General features: G+C 49.8%; 2 protein-coding genes across 3 annotated transcripts in view; one reads left to right on the top strand and one right to left on the bottom strand.

Annotated features, from left to right (window-relative positions):
• The first annotated feature begins 249 nt into the window (after window positions 1-249).
• Window positions 250-8,206, top strand: VAMP1 (vesicle associated membrane protein 1). The gene is made up of 5 exons (XM_083592561.1): window positions 250-426; window positions 3,533-3,659; window positions 3,796-3,954; window positions 4,837-4,888; window positions 5,211-8,206. Coding segments are annotated over exons 1-5 (357 nt in total). The 5' UTR covers window positions 250-424; the 3' UTR covers window positions 5,228-8,206.
• Window positions 8,207-13,061: 4,855 nt separating this feature from the next.
• SCNN1A (sodium channel epithelial 1 subunit alpha) overlaps window positions 13,062-18,424 on the bottom strand; it is a 29,467-nt gene continuing 24,104 nt past the window's right edge. For both annotated transcript variants that reach the window (XM_083593425.1, XM_083593424.1), the window contains 2 exons: window positions 16,819-16,894; window positions 13,062-14,981 (listed from right to left, as the gene is read on the bottom strand). In XM_083593425.1, coding sequence (XP_083449551.1) covers window positions 14,682-14,981; window positions 16,819-16,894 — 376 coding nt within the window. In that variant the 3' untranslated portion in view covers window positions 13,062-14,681. The remainder of the gene's footprint in view (window positions 14,982-16,818; window positions 16,895-18,424) is intronic.

Raw genomic sequence — 18,424 nt, 5'->3', positions numbered from 1 at the left:
GAAACAAAACCCCAAAAGCATCAGAGAAACGGAAGCTGAGATTTCACGCTCCCGTCTAGTGATTAAGGCAGGACTGGGAGAGTACCGTCGAAGTATGCAGATTGAGTGGGGCGCTGATTGGCTGCCGGACGGGGGAGTGTCTCTTTCGGCGGCCAAGAGAAGCTCCGGCGTGAGCGCCTATTGGCTCGCCGAGCCGGGCCGGCAACAATGGAGGGCGTGGCCAGGGCCCGAGGGACCGCCCCCTCCGGCCGCCTATAAAGCGCGCGGGGCAGCAGCGCGGCTCCTGCTGCAGCAGTAGTTCTCCGAGCGCCGGCAGGAGAGGCTCATTGACGCGGACGCTCCGCCGGCTGGGCCGTCGATCCTCGCTCCTCCCGCTCCGTCCAGCGCTCCGGAGGAAAGGGGTCTCCCCGAGCCGAAGCCGGCCATGTGAGTAGCAGCCGGGCTGGGTGGCGGGTGGCGGAGCCCGCCCTGCCCTGCTGCGGTCCGTCCTGCGCTGCGCTGCCGCCTTCCCCTGCGCGGCTGCGGCACCTGCCGAGTTGCGCATTGCAGCACCCGCTCCCGCCCCCGCCCTCGATCTCCTTCCCGCCGTCCGTTCCCCCGTGCCCGGGGCTGAAGTCAGATGGGGCGCCGATGGCGCAGCATCCCGCCCCAGGTGACCGCGGCTCTCCGGCCAGCAGCGCTTTCCTCCTTTTCCATTTTGCCTGCCGCAGTTGTCCGGCTCGCTCTCCCCTCTGTCTCTTGTGTCCCGCAGCATCGCTTCGCATTAGAAACATTGGCTGCTCGTAGCGAAGCGCAGGGCGGCTCCGTTGTGTGCGCGCGCTAGGAGAAAGGGAAAAGATTCGCGGGGATGGCTAGGGGGGGCTTTTTCGCACGTGACGGCGCCTGCACGTGTGAATGTAAATATGCGGGAACGGTCGAAAGGAAGGTGGTCAAGCCAATGCGGGTTTTGCGGTTGGGGTAAAGCAGAAAGTCGCCAAAACCTTTGGGTTGGGTGTCATGGGTGACCGAGGCGGCTCTGCATGGCATGTGCCACTAGGGGCGGGGGAAGGGAGTGCGGAAACCTCCTTTGCATGAGCTTGTGTGTGGAGGAATCCGTCAGAGCTCAGCAAAATTATATTAAGCTGACCCTAGAGATCTCTGTAGCAGATATTGAGGGATGGGAGAAAAGAGAGACCTGTGGTTTTGAGACAGAAGGGTGACTTAGAGTAGAAACACGCAGTTTTGTCTCTGCTTTCCTTTGGACTTCTGCAACTATGAAGTCTTTGCCGTCTTCCGTGAAAGCATGCCTCCATCCATGTCCTTTTATCTATGGGCCAACCAATGGCTGCCCAGTAGTGCTGCCACAAACACCTTATGGCAGATTGTGCTAGACTAGTCATTGGTCCAGTATATCCTGGTGCCTTCGTTCCATGCCCACAGTTGCCATGCAAGAAACCCAGCCTTTCTCTCAGAACTAGGGCTAAACTGCTAGTCCCCCTGACCTCTCCTCTCTCGCTGCAGGAAGGAATTATTACGGCAGCAAAAACCCAAGGATATCGGTAGCAAATTTCTCCTGTGGCAAAAAACAACGGTCCAGCCTTGTGACACAGCAGTTATTTCGTGTTTGCCCACACCTTGACAGACCTGGGAGCTTGCTAGGTTTCCCTGGATGCTGAAGAAGCCGTTTGACCTTGTTTGCTGCGACGTTTGCTCTGGCGGTGTAATCGCAGCCACAGTATTACAGAGCACTGCACACATACACATCCTAGGAAGCCTTACAACAGCCTTGTAAGGGAGGCCAGTCCTCCCATATTGCAGGTTGGGGATGCTTAGGCGGATAGTGGCTTGCCTACAACTGCCTAGACTGTTGCTGAGGTGACATCCTGGGCTCATAGCTCATATTTGCCCATGATACCAGCTGTGTCACCCTGATTTTATCCCTCATGGACAGGTGTCCCTGGCAGGTCAAAAACCAGTTGAGGAGCAGTAAGATCTCACAGCATTGTTGCTTATTAGCTGTTGGTATTCTGGATTTCTATCTCAATTGGCGTGTTTAGCTTCAGTTGCAATCTCTGTGGCATTTCCTAGCTTAAGAGCGTTAGATGAGCCCCACTAGATCAGGCCAGCGGTAACCCAGCCACATGCATCTGGGAAGTTGTAAGAAGCTTATAGAGGCAAAGGTTCCTGCCTCTGTTTGTCCCCTAGCAAGCTGGTCTTGAGAGAGATGTTTCCTATGAACATAGAGGTCTACTTTGGCTGTCATGGCATGTGGATGTGGAGATCTGTCTTCTAAGCCAGAAATGGGGAACCTGTGGTCTTCCAGATGTAGATTAGCGAATCGTGTAGATCCATCTCAGTCAGCATAGCCAGTAGTTAGGCATCATGGGAGTTGTAGTCTTACAACTGTTGGAGCACTACAGGTTCCCCATCTGTGCTCCAAGCCACCTAAGCTAGTGGTCTTCACTGCGTCTTGTACAACCCTTTGCTTGAAGTTCTTCTTGGGTGACCTTGAGTTCCATGGCTGGACGAAGAGAAAAGCTTCTTTCTTCTGTGCGCAATCATCTCATGTTTTGAGTCTTTCTTTTGGCTTAAGGAAAAGCAGTTGGGTGCTCTTCACTTTCCTTCATGGGGAAAGTAGCCCAACTCTTTGATCATTTTTGGTTATCCTCTTCTGTGTCTTTCCCAGCTTTGGAATGCCCTTGGCTGCCTTCTGTTCTGCTAGGAAGACAACATTTGGGGCTGTCGTTTCTAGTTGCTGTTTAGTTGCTGATCTCTGTGGCTGGTGGCCCCAATGTGGCACTGTGGGTATCTGGATGTCCTCAGCCACGCCCTTGGCGCGCACCAAGGCACATTGCCTCTCCAAGTTTCCAAATTTTTAATGTTTTTTTTCCTGGGTGGGGGTATTGTTTTGGGGACTTTCCTGTTTTTGTGGGGTGTTTCCTGCTTTCTTCTGTCTGCGTCTTATCTGTTGGGAGGGATGTGTTAATCTTTTGCTTGGAGGCCGATGGGAATGTTCTGAGCACCAGCAGTTTTTCTTTTGCGGTGCCCATAGCAGTCATTTAGCTCCCCAGAAGTGCCCCTATTCCCCCAAAGGTTGGGGACATCTCTTCGGAGTGAGCACTGGACACGTGTGACCACTTCTCCCCCCCCCAATAATATTTATTATTTTCAGTAGATAAACATAGTATAGAAAAAAAGATTAACATGAGGACAAACAATAAATAAAAGAAAAAGAGAAAAAAGAAAAAAGATACATACAGCATATTACCACTTAATTAAAATTAAGTACCATCCATCTTCATAAACATAGTATTTGACTTCCTCGAATCTCTTCCATCCGAATTTCTTAGTAATTATATGTAGCAGTTTCCAATACCAGGGTTTCAAAAGACCATATCACAGTCCTAATCATATTACATAGCTTTCGTTATCGTACATTTTCTTATTTATAAATTTAATTCCATTTTAATCCTAGGCCTAATTGTTTCTTTCAAGTGGTTGCATATCTTTAATATTAGTGTGACCACTTCTTGCACCTAATTTGCCTCCACAGGTCTGATCCAGCTCAGCAACCAGGGACGGGGCAAGAAGGGGAAGAAAATGCTGGAGGCCCCCCTGGAGCTCCCCCAAATTTGACCAGCAATCGCCGCCTGCAACAGACCCAAGCGCAGGTGGAAGAAGTAAGTTGCTTAACCTCCTGAGCTGTTCTCATTGGGTCTTCATGCCTTCTTCGTTTCCAGGTGAATTCAGCTGTCCCTTTTCTTTTCTCTCTCTTTCTCTCTCTCCCCCCCCCCCACCTCCATCCCTCTCATTCAGGTGGTGGATATTATGCGTGTGAATGTGGACAAAGTCTTGGAGCGAGACCAGAAGCTATCGGAATTAGATGAAAGAGCAGATGCGCTCCAAGCTGGTGCTCAAGTATTTGAAAGCAGTGCAGCAGCGCTCAAGAGAAAGTATTGGTGGAAGAACTGTAAGGTGAGCTTTGGAGGGAGGGGCAGCGCACAGCAATTTTACACTGGTAGATTGAGACAACGGTCACAGTCCCATTGTGCTGCTGTTCCCTGAACTGGAGGGGGAGGGCCCATCTATTGGAAGTAGAATGAATGCTCTGAGATTCCAGGTTCAATCCCTAGAATTTCCAGAGAAAATATACGTATGGGTAGCAGGGCTGGGGAATAAAAAAGTCTGTGCCTGAGACTAGAGAGTTGCTGGTAGTTGTAATAAGGGACCCCTGACCATTAGGTCCAGTCGTGGCCGACTCTGGGGTTGCAGCACTCATCTCGCTTTATTGGCCAAGGGAGCTGGCGTACAGCTTCCGGGTCATGTGGCCAGCATGACTAAGCCGCTTCTGGAGAACCAGAGTAGCGCACGGAAATGCCGTTTACCTTCCCGCCTGAGCGGTACTTATTTATCTACTTGCACTTTGACGTGCTTTCGAACTGCTAGGTTGGCAGGAGCTGGGACCGAGCAATGGGAGCTCACCCCATCACGGGGATTCGAACCGCCGACCTTCTGATCAGCAAGTCCTAGGCTCTGTGGTTTAACCCACAGCGCCACCTGCGTCCTTGGCAGCTATAATAGACCAGCCTTAATCAACCTGATGTTCTCCCTGATGTTCTGGGCTCCTAGCTCCCTTCAGCCCCAGCCAGCAGATCCAGGGCTTGGGGATGATGGGTACTTGCAGTGCCTGGGGGGGGGGACCAGGTTGGTGGGGGCTGTGGTAAGAGGCACTGGATTTTGCGGATGTGCGGTCTCACTTGGTACGAGGCATCTTTTAAAATGCTCCCCTTAGTGAGATGTCTGTCTGCGCGGGGTGCTGTGTTGAATGTGTGAGCTCACGGTGCCTCTTCTCCCCAGATGATGATCATGCTGGGAGTGATCTGTGCCATTGTGGTCATCGCAATTGCACGTAAGTACCAAGGGGGAGGCAGGGGGGACTGGGCTTGTGACCCCTCCCTGACCACCGGATAAACAGCACCGGCCTGTGGGTGTGAAAAACTCTACCTGCTACCTCTCTCCTCTGAGTGATGCTGAAGACCAGCAGATCTGTGACCCTGGTGCCTTCTAGGACAACGGGGTTGTTTTGCCTGCTGGATGAGGGCAGAGGCATGACATTAAGGGCGAGGCTTCCTTTCCTTGGATGTTCAGCCTGTGTTCAGTGTGGGAGGCTTGGTGTAACATGCCCTCTTGTTCTCTCCCCTCTCTTCCTTCTGTTGCTTCCTGTCCCCCAGTCTACTTTTTTACCTGAGAATGTGGTCCCTTCCCCCCTCCTTCCCCAGTCTGCAGCCTCCTTTCCCCATCTCCCTTTCCAGTCCCAGGTGTTCCTCCTCCCTCCTCCTCCTCCTTTCCTTTCCTTTCTCCCTTCATTCTGGCTTAGTCATCAGTTTTCCTTTTGGTTCTGTTTGCCTTCCATACGAGACTTTAACGCACTGTTTCCAGATTTGAGTTGATTCCCCCTTCACAGCTGCTGCTGCTGCATCAGCCTCTGAGCAGGCCACCTCGCCTTGGAGGGTGGCAGCGGGACGAGAGGAGGAAATGTGTGGGGTGGTTGAGTGACGCTCGTGGGTCTGAGGCCTACTCTAGGTGTCTGCTTCTCCTGCACCTCTCTTGCCATGTGTTTGCTTTGGGGCAGCATTACTTACATCTCTACAGGTGGCGGGAGGAGAGAGGAGGGGCGAGCCCCCCCAGCACCAGGGAGAAGATTTGGACATTGTGACCCCAGGATAGTGTTCCCTTAATGTGAGGCATAAGCTCATGGTGTTTGCTCTGTCTGCAGAAATTCTGGTCCTATGAAGACGGGACATCTCTTTGCAATCCTCGGGCAACACTTGGCCTCCTGAACCCTAGCAGGGAAGATGTTGGTTTGATCCAGTCTCCTCTGCTCCGGGGAGCAAGCGCACCGTTCGTAGAGGCTTGCATTCCCAGGATAGTCAGAAGTAGGGTCAGATATGCGCATCTTTTAGTTCTGTGGCCTTGTGGTTTGCTGGAACACTCCGGCACTTAGATGGAGCTTGCTATTCAAACAGCAAGTCCCAGACTACTTGCTGCTTAGCTGGATCCCAAGTCCTGCTGCAAAACAGTAGCAGCACGTCCCTCTTTGCCTCTTAGGGAGTCGTAGAAGGGTTTCCTTCTAAAAAGCAGGCCTGCTGTGCAATGACAGGCCTGAATTCTTACCTAGTTTTCAGGCTTCTTGGGTCAGAGCTGGTCACGCAGAATGCCAGTGTTTTCAGGGACCGCTTCAATGCAGAGTCACATACATGCCTTTCATCACTCCTATTTTTGGCCATCACTTAATGATGCTCCCAGTGGTGAGCATGTGTGTATGAATTCATGCTTATTTTGCCACCTGACATGCTATGGAGGTGCTGTATTGATCCTGATTGGAAGAGAAGCCCAGTGCAAATGGGTGTAAGTTTTAAATCTGCTTTAGAGTGGGCTGTGCCATGCCTGCCAGTCGAAGACACAGGAAGCGGCATAGCTATGAAGCACAATCATGGGGGGTGGGGGGGGGGAGAGGAAGAGAGAGGTGTTTGGGTGTCCCAATATGGTTCCCATCAGAGTTTGGCCAGAAAGAGAACAGTGTTGAAGGACGGAGGGAGATATAGAGACTGCAGTGCTCTAGGGCTGGGGGCTGCATTGCGGCCTCGGACAAAGCAATATGATCTGGGCCCTTCAATGTTTTAACCCAGGAATACTCTCCCCATAGCATGCTGTGAAGGTGCTGACTCTTTTTGCATGCCCACTGCCACGCACCAGCATTTCATTTGCAGAGCCCATCTCCTTGATCTCCCCCCACCTCCCCCCGCCTCGGGGGATGCTTAGAGGAGAACAGGAACGCCGAAGCTCTCTGCTGGTTTGGATAAACCTCTCCTGCCTCGGCGGAGCTGTGCTGGCGGAAGCGCAACACACCTGAAGAGGATCCGGGGACCGTGTTTTGTGACGCTGCTGTCGCTTTGGGGAGGAAACACAGTAAGGTGTTTAAAGAGGCCTCTTGATCTCTTCCGGACAAGATCTTGGTTTTGATCTGCTGCCGTCTGTATTGAGAGGAAAGCCCTCCCGGCTGCTTTCTTTTGCTTTCCTTGTCTGTTCTCATGGATGTTGTATGTTTTGCCTCTCTCTCTCCCCGCCCCCCGCCCCCTTGTTACCTCTCCACTTGCTCCATCTCTTTATGCATGGGCAAAAAAGTTTACCCCCCTCCCCTAGGCCCTCTGTGCCTAAAGCAAGGGACTTTCTTTCTCTATGCAGAGGACTTCAGCCGCTTTATCACGCACGTGTGGTTTCTGTCTTTGTAAGGAACACAGCCGTAATATTTTTTCCCTCTGGCATGTGTCGATTTACCAGCTCATGTTACTCTTTAATCTCCGCCAACAAACACTCCTCTGCCACCCAAAACGAGTCTGCGTCCTCTGTCTTGAGTGTTAGTGAGAAGGGGGTTGCTGCTTTTAAAGTGGGAAGGGAGAAGAACCCAGGTACAGTGGTACCTTGGTTCTCGAACAGCTTGGCTCCCAAACGCCGCAAACCCGGAAGTAAGTGTTCCGGTTTGTGAATGTTTTCTGGAAGCCGAACATCCGACGCGGCTTTCTCTTGTGTGCAGGAAGCCGCTCCTTGGTTTTCAGAGTCAAACGGACTCCCAGAACGGATTAAGTTCAAGAACCAAGGTACCACTGCACTTAAAACGTAGGCCATAGCACCCCCTGGAAAGGTACCCTATCTTTAACACTGTAGATAGTAGGTGAAGAATGTAGCACCTAGACAGGAGCAGGAGATCTTGCAGGCCTAGTTTACAGCACAGCCGGGTCCACGTCCCTGCCTGCCTGCAGCAGCCATGCTGTGCTCATGCAAATCCTTTGCTCAGTAGACTGCAGTCAAACCTGCACCCTGGTAGAAGGAACCTGCGTATGCAGCCTAGCTGGTGGTTCTATCTCATGCTTTGCACTTGTGGGTGGAGTACGTTTGTCAGGAGGTTGGCCACAGCTGGTGTCGACTCTTCCATCATGAAGGGCTTATGAGCAGCCAGCAGAGGCCGGAAGGCTTGCTATAGTGAGAGATGGCCTAAGCTAGGGCAGCTCCTGACTGGGACCTCAGATAGCCATACCGTGCTTTGTTCCTCCTTGTCCTTCCCTTATCTTAACTGGCATAATGCACCTTCTGTTTCCTTTGCATAAACGAGCTAAATTCACTGAAACCATCAATATGAGCAGAATAAAGTGTGTCAAGATAAACCAAACACCTGGCCATGTAATTTTCCTAATTGGGATCTCTTTCTGGCACTGTGGAAGTCAAGTCTTGTAGAACGACCACCTGGGATGCTGCAGTTGAGAGGTCTGAGCAGGAAAGCCCAGACTAGACTATCTGGATGCTGCATTTGGGGGGGGGGTGAGAATCAGCGGTGGTCCCTCACTCTTTGAAAAATGAGGCTCTTTCCCCTGAAGTGACATGTAGGAGGCCAAATCACATCTCCTGCATGAGATGAGAGGAGACCTAAACACGTTTATGCGGTCGGGGCAGAGTCTTGGGTATAAGTGTAACTCGAAGTAGTGGGAGAAGCTTCATTTGCACTACATAATTGGTAACTTAATTTTTGTACCATGTCTGTTCAAAGAAGAAAATGTGTGACCGGGCTGTTGCAGAAGGAAATGAGAAAAGCACTTCAGGGATGTTATGCTATATGCCACAACTCATGCCATTGCTATCCTTGTAGAATGTTAAAACAAAAAAAAAAATTTCCTTCCAGTAGCACCTTAAAGACCAACTAAGTTAGTTCTTGGTATGAGCTTTCGTGTGCATGCACACTTCTTCAGATACCTGAAGAAAGCTCATACCAAGAACTAACTTAGTTGGTCTTTAAGGTGCTACTGGAAGGAAATTTTTTTTTTTTGTTTTGACTATGGCAGACCAACATGGCTACCTATTTGTAGAATGTTGACCACGCCTGGCAGACATCTAGCTTCCACCATCCTTGACCATTGGGCCTTACTGCCTAGGGGTTGAAAGGAGTTGTCAAATAACACTTGGAGGCTTCCCTGGCGCTGGTGCTGCTGATGACATGGAAGTCGCACATGAAGGTCCTACGCAGCAGACATGTAACACAAATGTAAACATTTGAGGGTACAAAAATCTGGGCAGTGCAGTCGTACCATGGTTGACTAATGCCTTGCGAGTCAAACGTTTTGGATCCCGAATGCCGCAACCCCGGAAGTGAGTGTTCCGGTTTGCGAACGTTCTTTGGAACCCGAACATCCGGTGCGGCTTCCGATTGGCTGCAGGAGCTTCCTGCAGCCAATCGGAAGCCACGCCTTGGTTTCCAAACGTTTTGGAAGTGGAGCAGACTTCCAGAATGGCTTCCGTTCGGCTTCCAAGGTACAACTGTCCCCGTCACATAGATATTGTGGCCTATGAAAAGAGGACAGTTTCCTGTGTACTTGCATTGAGAGCCAGTGTGGTGTAGTGGTTAAGAGCGGTAGTCTCGTAATCTGGTGAACCGGGTTTGCGTCTCTGCTCCTCCACATGCAGCTGCTGGGTGACCTTGGGCCAGTCACACTTCTCTGAAGTCTCTCAGCCCCACTCACCTCACAGAGTGTTTGTTGTGGGGGAGGAAGGGAAAGGAGAATGTTAGCCGCATTGAGACTCCTTCGGGTAGTGATAAAGCGGGATATCAAATCCAAACTCCTCCTCTTCTTCATTGTTCATGGTCATACTCAAAGGATTGCTGCCTAAATCCCCTCCCCTCATTATCACACGTTGCTGAAGGATCTTCTGTCTCTGCTGTAGGATGTATTCATTTTCTCTACAATCTGTCCTGATTTAAATGCAAGGAGTGTGTTTGTTTTGCTACAGATGACGCTGGAAAAGCAGAACTGTCCTACAATATATTAAACAGCTCGATATCCCGATCCCTAGTTGCAGTGTATGAAATGGCAGGTTCCATCTTAGTGTGGGCATGTTTAGCAAATCCAAGCAGCATTTGACCTTGGGCAATTATTTAAATACTGGAGTGATGGAGGATAGGGCTGGGAAAACGACAACTTGCAGTATGCTAGCATACCCAAATAGTTGAATTTTTTTTCTGGTAAGTCACCATCGCTATCTCATAATTGGATTATGTGCATGGAATCCTGTGATCATTGTAACTGCGCAGTCTCCTGCTCAAATGCTGAATACATCACCAAGAAGATTGCTTGACAAAAACCAGGTGTTTTTTTTAATAATAAAAAAAAGTACAGGAAAAGTGGAATCTGCTCAGTGGGTTCCTTGTGCTGTGTTGTCTCCTGCAGTTGTTCAAGAGCAGCTGAAGTAGCTATAGGATCACCAAAGGGATCTCTAAAACATCCTTTTCAACTACCAGGGGTGGGTGGGTAGTTTGCAACAAATGTATGTGTGCCAGGGTCCCAAGTTGTCTACCTGCAATCTGTTGTGGTGCTGTGTCAGTACAGCAGCAAGCAAGCAGCAAATACCTTGAGGCAGTAAATACTTTGCAACGCCAGAGGGAGCCCTGGCGGAAGAGCAGGACACCTGCTTGCCGATACGGGAAAGAAATAACGCAGAACACTGAAACTTACGTCTTCCTGCAGCTTGCATTGCTTGGACAGTGCAGTGACTTTTAAAATCAGAGGGGCTGTCTGAGAAGATCCATGCCTTCCTTGGCTCTGCAGGACAAATGCAGGTGCAAGGCCAGGACTGGTGAGAGCGCAAGCAGAGGGGATGTAAGCTCACCTTCCCTTTAGTGCAACTGTGGGGAACATGTGAGCCTTGCAGATGCTCTTGGGTTGCAGCCATCCCTGGCTACAGACATTGCTGGCTGGGACTGATGAGGGCTGTAAGTGGGAGGGGCTGCAATGCAACTGTAGAGCTTCTGCCTGAAATGCAGGCTGTTTCAGTTTCAATTCCAAGTGTTTCCTGCTAGGGCTGGGAAGTGTCACAGTCAATAGACAGATCCAGTGGTCTGAGTGCATAAAACAACTCCCTGCACGGTCCACCAAACAGCGGGTGGGCTGCAGGTTCTTTACCTCCGACTTGTACTGTTATGTACATTTAATGTGTGTGTGTGTGTGTATACACACATGCACATAACCTCTTTAATGCAGACCTGTTTTCCTAATGCCTCTGCACCCATTCTGTTCTTTGTTTGCATCACACTACAGTGGTACCTCGGGTTACAGACGCTTCAGGTTACACACTCCGCTAACCCAGAAATAGTGCTTCAGATTAAGAACTTTGCTTCAGGATAAGAACAGAAATTGTGCTCCGGCGGCAATTTAAAACACATCCAATAATTTCAGTATCTAATCTTTCATTCACTTGTTTCCACGACCTCCTCACACCTCCCTTTTTGTATTCCACTTCAATTAACTGTTTCAGCAATTCCTTTCCATCTTCCTCAGTTTTCTGTCCTGTAATTTATCTTAACTTATTCTAACCTTATTTTTCCCCTTTAATACATTAAAAATCTATTTGTACTTAATTAAGTTCCTAACCAGAGGTACCACTGTATTAGAAATGGGGAAAGGGTGCTGAAGCTCATCTTCCTGGCTTCTAGGAGTTACATCATGCACTTACATCAGTGTTTCCCAAACTTGGGTCTTCAGCTGATTTTGGACCACAACTCCCATCATCCCTGACTTGCGAGCTAGTAGTCCCAAAACAGCTGGAGACCCATGTTTGGGAAAATACATAAAACAGCAAGCATGTTGTGAGCAAAAGCACCTCCCACCCGTTAGAAGAGTGATGAGGCCACGATCCAAGCAGGACCCAGATTCTTGCTGAACTCCAGATCCCCAGAGGCAGTCTGCAAAGAGGCTGAATGTAAACAGGCCCCTGAAAGGGATAACACAGCTGGCCTGAGCTCTAGTAGCTTTGGAGCTAACCTTTGGCCTCCTAGATGGTGCTAGGCTACAACTCCCAACATCCCTGACCATTGGCCATGCTGGATGGGACTGATGGAGTCCCAACAACAGTCAGAGGGCTGCAGGTTAGCCACCCATCATAAGGTACCCTTGGATGTGCTTAATGGATTGAGACTTAACAAATTAATGGGCAAAGGTTGGTAAAAGCAGCACAGTTTGAAGCAACCCAGACTCATATTCTTAGAAAGGGACTGTGGCTCATCAACCTGGGAAGGTAGCCCATCTAGGAGAAAGAAAGGTAAAGGTAAAGGGACCCCTGACCATTAGGTCCAGTCGTGGCCGACTCGGGTTGCGGGCTCATCTCGCTTTATTGGCCGAGGGAGCCGGTGTACAGCTTCCAGGTCACGTGGCCAGCAGGACTAAGCCACTTCTGGCGAACCAGAGCAGCGCATGGAAACGCCGGAGCAGTACCTATTAATCTACTTGCACTTTGACGTGCTTTCAAACTGCTAGGTTGGCAGGAGCAGGGACCGAGGAACGGGAGCTCACCCTGTCGTGTGGATTCGAACCGCCAACCTTCTGATCGACAAGTCCTAGGCTCTGGGGTTTAACCCACAGCACCGACCCTAATCCTCTGCTGCCTTGTGGGATATCTCTGGGAGAAGAAAAGGCTGAGGAGTAAACCCGACACAAATCCAGAGAGCAGTCCCTAAGTCAGTTGGATGCCACCTTGTATGCTGCCTTCTGGCAAGCCCTCTAACCAACCTGGTGCCAAACACAGTGCTGTGCTTTCCTTTGGACCCCACCAATGAGGTGAAGAGGGAGGTCTGGGTAGCCCAGGACCTCCACACACACTTCCCAGGCTTGCGCCCCACAGAGGTCACTTCGGTGCTGCTAACACAGCGGTTGGACTACACCCCTGGAGACGCACTCCATGATCTCTCAAGGCTGATGGGTACCAACCACTGATGTTCTAGAACAGACTTCCTCAGCCTCGGCCCTCCAGATGTTTTGAGACTGCAGTCCCTATCATCCCTGACCACTGGTCCTGCTAGCTAGGCATCATGGGAGTTGTAGGCCAAAAACATCTGGAGGGCTGAGGTTGAGGAAACCTGTTCTAGAAGATTTACCTTTGAATGGACCAGAACAACATGAGATGAGAGAAACTGAAAGAAGCTAGTCCCCCCTAAATGTTTGATCCCACGAGGTAGGTTGTTTCCCATTAATGAGGAGGCACACTTCATTGTTCACACTCAAATATTTAATTCACACCTTTTTTTTACCAGCTCCTTGCGTGCCTAATCAGGGCTGGGAAGGTAGGTCATGTGATGGTTCTTGGGTTCTCCTGAGCTGCAATGGGGCTAGCATTACCTTCCTTACCTTCTCCCTCCCTCCCTCCCAGTTGTTTTCCTGATGCTACAGTTGTCACCTTTGCCTCCCTCCCTCCCTGTCTGTGTTGCATGAGGCGTCCCAGCCTTGAGGGACATGGATGCCTCCAACATGGAGAACTTGTTTTTTACAGGCTCTAATTTTAGTCCCTTCTTCAACCCCCACACTGGGCCTCGCAGTATTGCCACAGTTCTAATACCGGGAGCTCTCGGGTTTACCGCATTTCTGTTCTCAGTTCATATTACACATCCCAACACTGTGTTGCACGATAAAAGGAATCCCCAGGCTCCTAGTGGGATGGAGGATGCTGCTGCCAAGGAAGCCTTTGTCTAGCAAGCTTGCAGAAGCGAGACCCATTTCCTGTCTTTAGGCAGAAAAAATGCATACATTGCACAAGGCGGCAAGACTCCAGCTAAACTGACTCCTGCATCTCTCCAGGTGCAAAGGAATCTGTTGGAAATGGCAGCAATGAAGGCAAAATGCTAGACTTTCCTGCTAGACTCTTTCTTATCACGCATGCAAAGACCTCGCAGATACACAGCCTGTTTCTGGTTTGTTCTTTTAGATCAGGGGTCTCCCACCTTTCGGGGCCTGGGAACAACCCATTTCACAGAAGGGAAAAACGGTGATGCTCAGAACTCTTCTGCTCTCCATCAACAGCCCCCCCCCAACAAACACAACACAGACCAAAAATTTCCCCCCAGTAGCCAGAACATTCTCCACAACCAAACAGCAACAAGAGCCAATTCAAACACCCCAAAACCAAGCAAAGTAAAAAACCAAAAACAAAATATACACCAAAGGGAAGGGGGGGGCCCCAAACAAAACATTTATGCATGGGCCCAGAGACATTCTGGGGGAAGAGAGGGGTGGGTGGATGATGAGCTTTGTTTTCTACCCGGCCCAATGTCACTCATGGTCAAAACAAAACAATTAAACAACTGGGAGGCATGGGCAGATGGCAACTCTGTGTGTGTGTGTGTGTCTGAGGGTGCCACATTGGGGATCCCAATTTGAAACAGAAGAAGAAGAGTTTGGATTTGATATCCCGCTTTATCACTACCCTAAGGAGTCTCAAAGCGGCTAACATTCTCCTTTCCCTCCCTCCCTCCCCCATAACAAACACTCTGTGAGGTGAGTGGGGCTGAGAGACTTCAGAGAAGTGTGACTGGCCCAAGGTCACCCAGCAGCTGCGTGTGGAGGAGCCGAGACGCGAACCCGGTTCCCCAGATTACGAGACTACTGCTCCTAACCACTACACCACAAGTTGCAAAGCAGGCAGAGAGGGCATTCCAAGCCACTTGGGCCCTGTGTATATGTACTATGACTTCATTCTGCCAATAGCTTCCCAGGAGACCTTTTGGTCCAATCTGCCTCATGGAAGTATGAGAAGTACAGTGAACTGCTGGCAGTAATGTCCATCTCCATGCTTCAAGAAGGGCTTCTGCAAGCCATTCTGGCCCGGGCCCCTCACTCTGTTCTCCTGAAGGAAACTCTGTGCAGGGATAGCGACTCCAAGCTGTTGTAGGATGGTAGCGCAGCAACTTCAGAGGCATGCTGTGGGGCAGCAGATGCAGCATGGGAGCTGGTGTCATGGCTGTTGGGTGTATGGAGGTCAGAAGATTTGTGCAAGTACAGCCGGCGGAAAGTCAGGATGCAGGTGATGGCGACAAAATCCAGAATCAACTCAGCCAGCTCTACTACGGAGAGGACCGACGAACCAAACCAGAGGCTCCACTGGCTTCCCAGCTGTGAAAGCAGCGTCACCACCTGCAGAATGAAGATCAAAAGAGGGGAATATTTTATTTTTATTTTTATAAAAACAATGCTCAAGAAAGAAATTTGGCTCCCCAAACGTCTTAGCCACTGATAGAGATTGGAAAGGCTGCCATCTTTTCCCTTGGGACTCACCTAGATCACCTGTTCTGTGAACTCCATTTCAGAAGAAATCACAATATCCAGTCTAACTGCAATGAGGAGTAGCTATGTTGCTCCTGCCTCCTGGGGGCTGGAGATGTACTCCAGAACATTTATATTTTAATGTCTACATATGATCCAAATGTTGACACTTGCGCTTCAAAAATCGAAATTGCTGTTAAACTTTTACAGTCACCTATTTCGATGTATTGAATTGAGGTCCATATACTAAATTCTAAATTATGATGCAGGTCATGTTGGTGTGAAATTTTGACACGGCACCACATGCTGTCAAATATTGACTGCTACAGCAAAATCCGGCAGTGACTGTCAACTACTTGCTGAAGTTTTGCAAACCTAGAGAACGCTCACTATCGAAACGTTCACAAAAGATTGGGGATTGTATATGCATTTTTACTTTAGCTCCTGTGCACAGTGCTTAGCCTACTAAAAATGAACTCTCTCAGATGCTGAAAGTGACCAATCTCAAGACTTCTTGCTGGGTAGAGAGATGTGGGGAATAGGATACTTGTCTTGAGACAAGCTAGTTTAAGCTTCTTGAGGAAGAGCTCTTTGCAGGGGCTCTTGTTAGCGGGCATGGGGGCAGGGGAATTGGCGCTCAGCATATTGGCTGTGAGTCCTGGAAGACCTGCTCCCTGCCTTGCAGGCCTTCTCCCACCTGGCCTGAGAGGGCGGGGCTCAGACTGACTCCAACTACAAAAAACTGAGCCTGCTGAACAGAATCTTGGACTGGGGTATTGTTTAGGGCAGGTTGTTGCAGTAAATGTTTGTCTCTTTATATTGGATCTTACAATTTATGTGGAAGTTGTTGAGTTTGCTTGTGCTCTTTTCGAGGTTTTATTTATTGTTTATGATTACTTTTGGTATGTTTGTAGTTACACAATTTTTCACATGCTGTAAGCTGCCTTGTAAAAGTAAAGGTAAAGGGACCCCTGACCATTAGGTCCAGTCGTGACCAACTCTGGGGTTGCGGCGCTCATCTTGCTTTATTGGCCGAGGGAGCCAGCGTACAGCTTCCAGGTCATGTGGCCAGCATGACTAAGCCACTTCTGGCGAACCAGAGCAGCGCACGGAAACGCCGTTTACCTTCCCGCCGCAGCGGTGCCTATTTATCTACTTGCAGTTTGACGTGCTTTCAAACTGCTAGGTCGGCAGGAGCTGGGACCGAGCAACGGGAGCTCACCCCGTCACGGGGATTCAAACTGCCGACCTTCTGATCTGCAAGTCCTAGGCTCTGTGGTTTAACCCACAGCACCACCTGTCCCACACAGCCGCCTTGAGCACGGTAGTAAAGGTAGCAAACAAATAAAATAATTGATTGATGCCAAGGGGTGGGCATTATTCTGGCATATGCCCATGACATTCTAACGAGTACATTCCAAAAAGTCTTGCAGAATGCAGTTACGTTGCTGCTTGGGGCAGAGAACCACATTTTCCCAACAACAAAAATGACACCCCCCCGAGAAATAGGGAAGTGCAATGTACCTGAAACAAAAGCACTTATTTGAAAGAAGGAGGCTAGATTCCCATGCAATGAGCAACAATGGGCAGATTTTTATTTCCAGGAACTGACTATCTGGACAGACCTTAAAGGATGGTGGCTTTTTGGTGTCACAGATGGTGGTAGGGGGAGCAGTTGGGAATACGTGACGACGAAGGGAATACATACTGTCAAAGCAGGAGACTCCCCGTTGCTTTTATAATTCCACTCCTCAAAAAATATATTCACTTTGGCAATTCCATTCCTGGCAATACAAAAGGGAAAGTTCTGGCTCAATCAATATCCTACAGCACAGTCCTACAAATGAGTATTCATCCTATTCAGTGCAGTGGGGCTTATTACCAGGTAAGTGGCTATAGGATTAGAACCTACACCTCTCCCAAAATGCCCACCCCTTCCAAATTCACAAACCCCCATTCCCAGGTCTACAGCATTTCTCTGAACTTTATCTCATTCTTACTAACTTCTCTGTTCGTGGCCTATTTATCCATCTCTTCTAAGCCCTCTAAATAAATGCTAAACGGCAGCAGTGGCAGCACATGGAAATAAAACACATTAGGGTTAGGGTCAGGGTGCGATACTCTCCCCAATGCTTTTCAACATCTTTATGCGCCCCCTCGCCCAGCTTGTCCGGAGTTTTGGGCTGGGTTGCCATCAGTATGCCGATGACACCCAACTCTATCTGTTGATGGATGGCCATCCTGACTCGGCCCCAGACACACTGACCAGATGTCTGGAAGCTGTGGCTGGATGGTTACGTGGGAGCCGGTTGAAGCTAAATCCTTCGAAGACAGAGGTCCTGTGGCTGGGACGGGACGATATGGGATTGGGGGGGCAACTCCCATCTCTTGCGGGGGCGCAGTTAGTGCCAGCACCGTCCGTTAAGAGTTTGGGTGTAATCTTCGACACCTCCCTTTCCATGGAGGCGCAGATTGCAGCTATAACAAAGGCGGCATTTTTCCATCTCCGCCAAGCTAAGCAGTTGGCTCCTTACCTCTCTCGCCCTGACCTAGCCACTGTGATCCACGCGACGGTCACCTCCAGACTGGATTATTGTAACTCGCTCTACGTGGGGCTGCCCTTAAGACTGACCCAGAAACTCCAGCGGGTGCAGAATGCTGCAGCGAGACTCCTTACGGGGTCTTCGCTGCGAGATCACATTCATCCGGTGCTATATCAACTGCACTGGCTCCCGGTGGAGTACAGGATCAGGTTTAAGGTGCTGGTCTTAACCTTTAAAGCCCTATACGGCCTTGGACCCTCGTACCTACGGGACCGCCTCTCCTGGTATGCCCCACAGAGAAACTTACGGTCTTCAAATAAAAATATCTTGAAGGTCCCAGGCCACAGAGAAGTTAGGCTGGCCTCAACTAGAGCCAGGGCTTTTTCGGCTGTGGCTCCGACCTGGTGGAACACTCTGTCACAAGAGACTAGGGCCCTGCAGGACTTGACATCTTTCCGCAGGGCCTGCAAGACAGAGCTGTTCCGCCAGGCCTTTGGCCAGGGCACAGCCTGACTCCCTCCCTCGGCAATCTTCGCGGAGCTCTGGCCCAATAGTGGCCAGTGGCTTGAATTTAATTAATTTTATAATGAATGATTTTAGAGTGTTGTTTGTGTTGTACTTTTGTATTGTTTTATTGTTGTTAGCCGCCCTGAGCCCAGCTTCGGCTGGGGAGGGCGGGATATAAATAAAATTTATTATTATTATTATTATTATTATTATTATCTCATAAACTCAAATTAAGCTGCCCCATAACATGCCAAATGTTTTTAA

This window comes from Podarcis filfolensis (genome assembly GCF_964270895.1).
Source record: "Podarcis filfolensis genome assembly, chromosome: 17".
Taxonomy (NCBI): Eukaryota; Metazoa; Chordata; class Lepidosauria; order Squamata; family Lacertidae; genus Podarcis; species Podarcis filfolensis.
Note: the sequence above shows the minus strand (reverse complement) of the source record. Positions and strands in the feature narration are given on the sequence as shown.

Bases quoted from the DNA above. Each gene is read 5' to 3' on its own strand.
- VAMP1 (XM_083592561.1), top strand. The intron at 3,660-3,795 runs GTAAGTTGCTTA...CCTCTCATTCAG, and splicing joins CCCAAGCGCAGGTGGAAGAA to GTGGTGGATATTATGCGTGT. The intron at 3,955-4,836 runs GTGAGCTTTGGA...TCTTCTCCCCAG, and splicing joins ATTGGTGGAAGAACTGTAAG to ATGATGATCATGCTGGGAGT.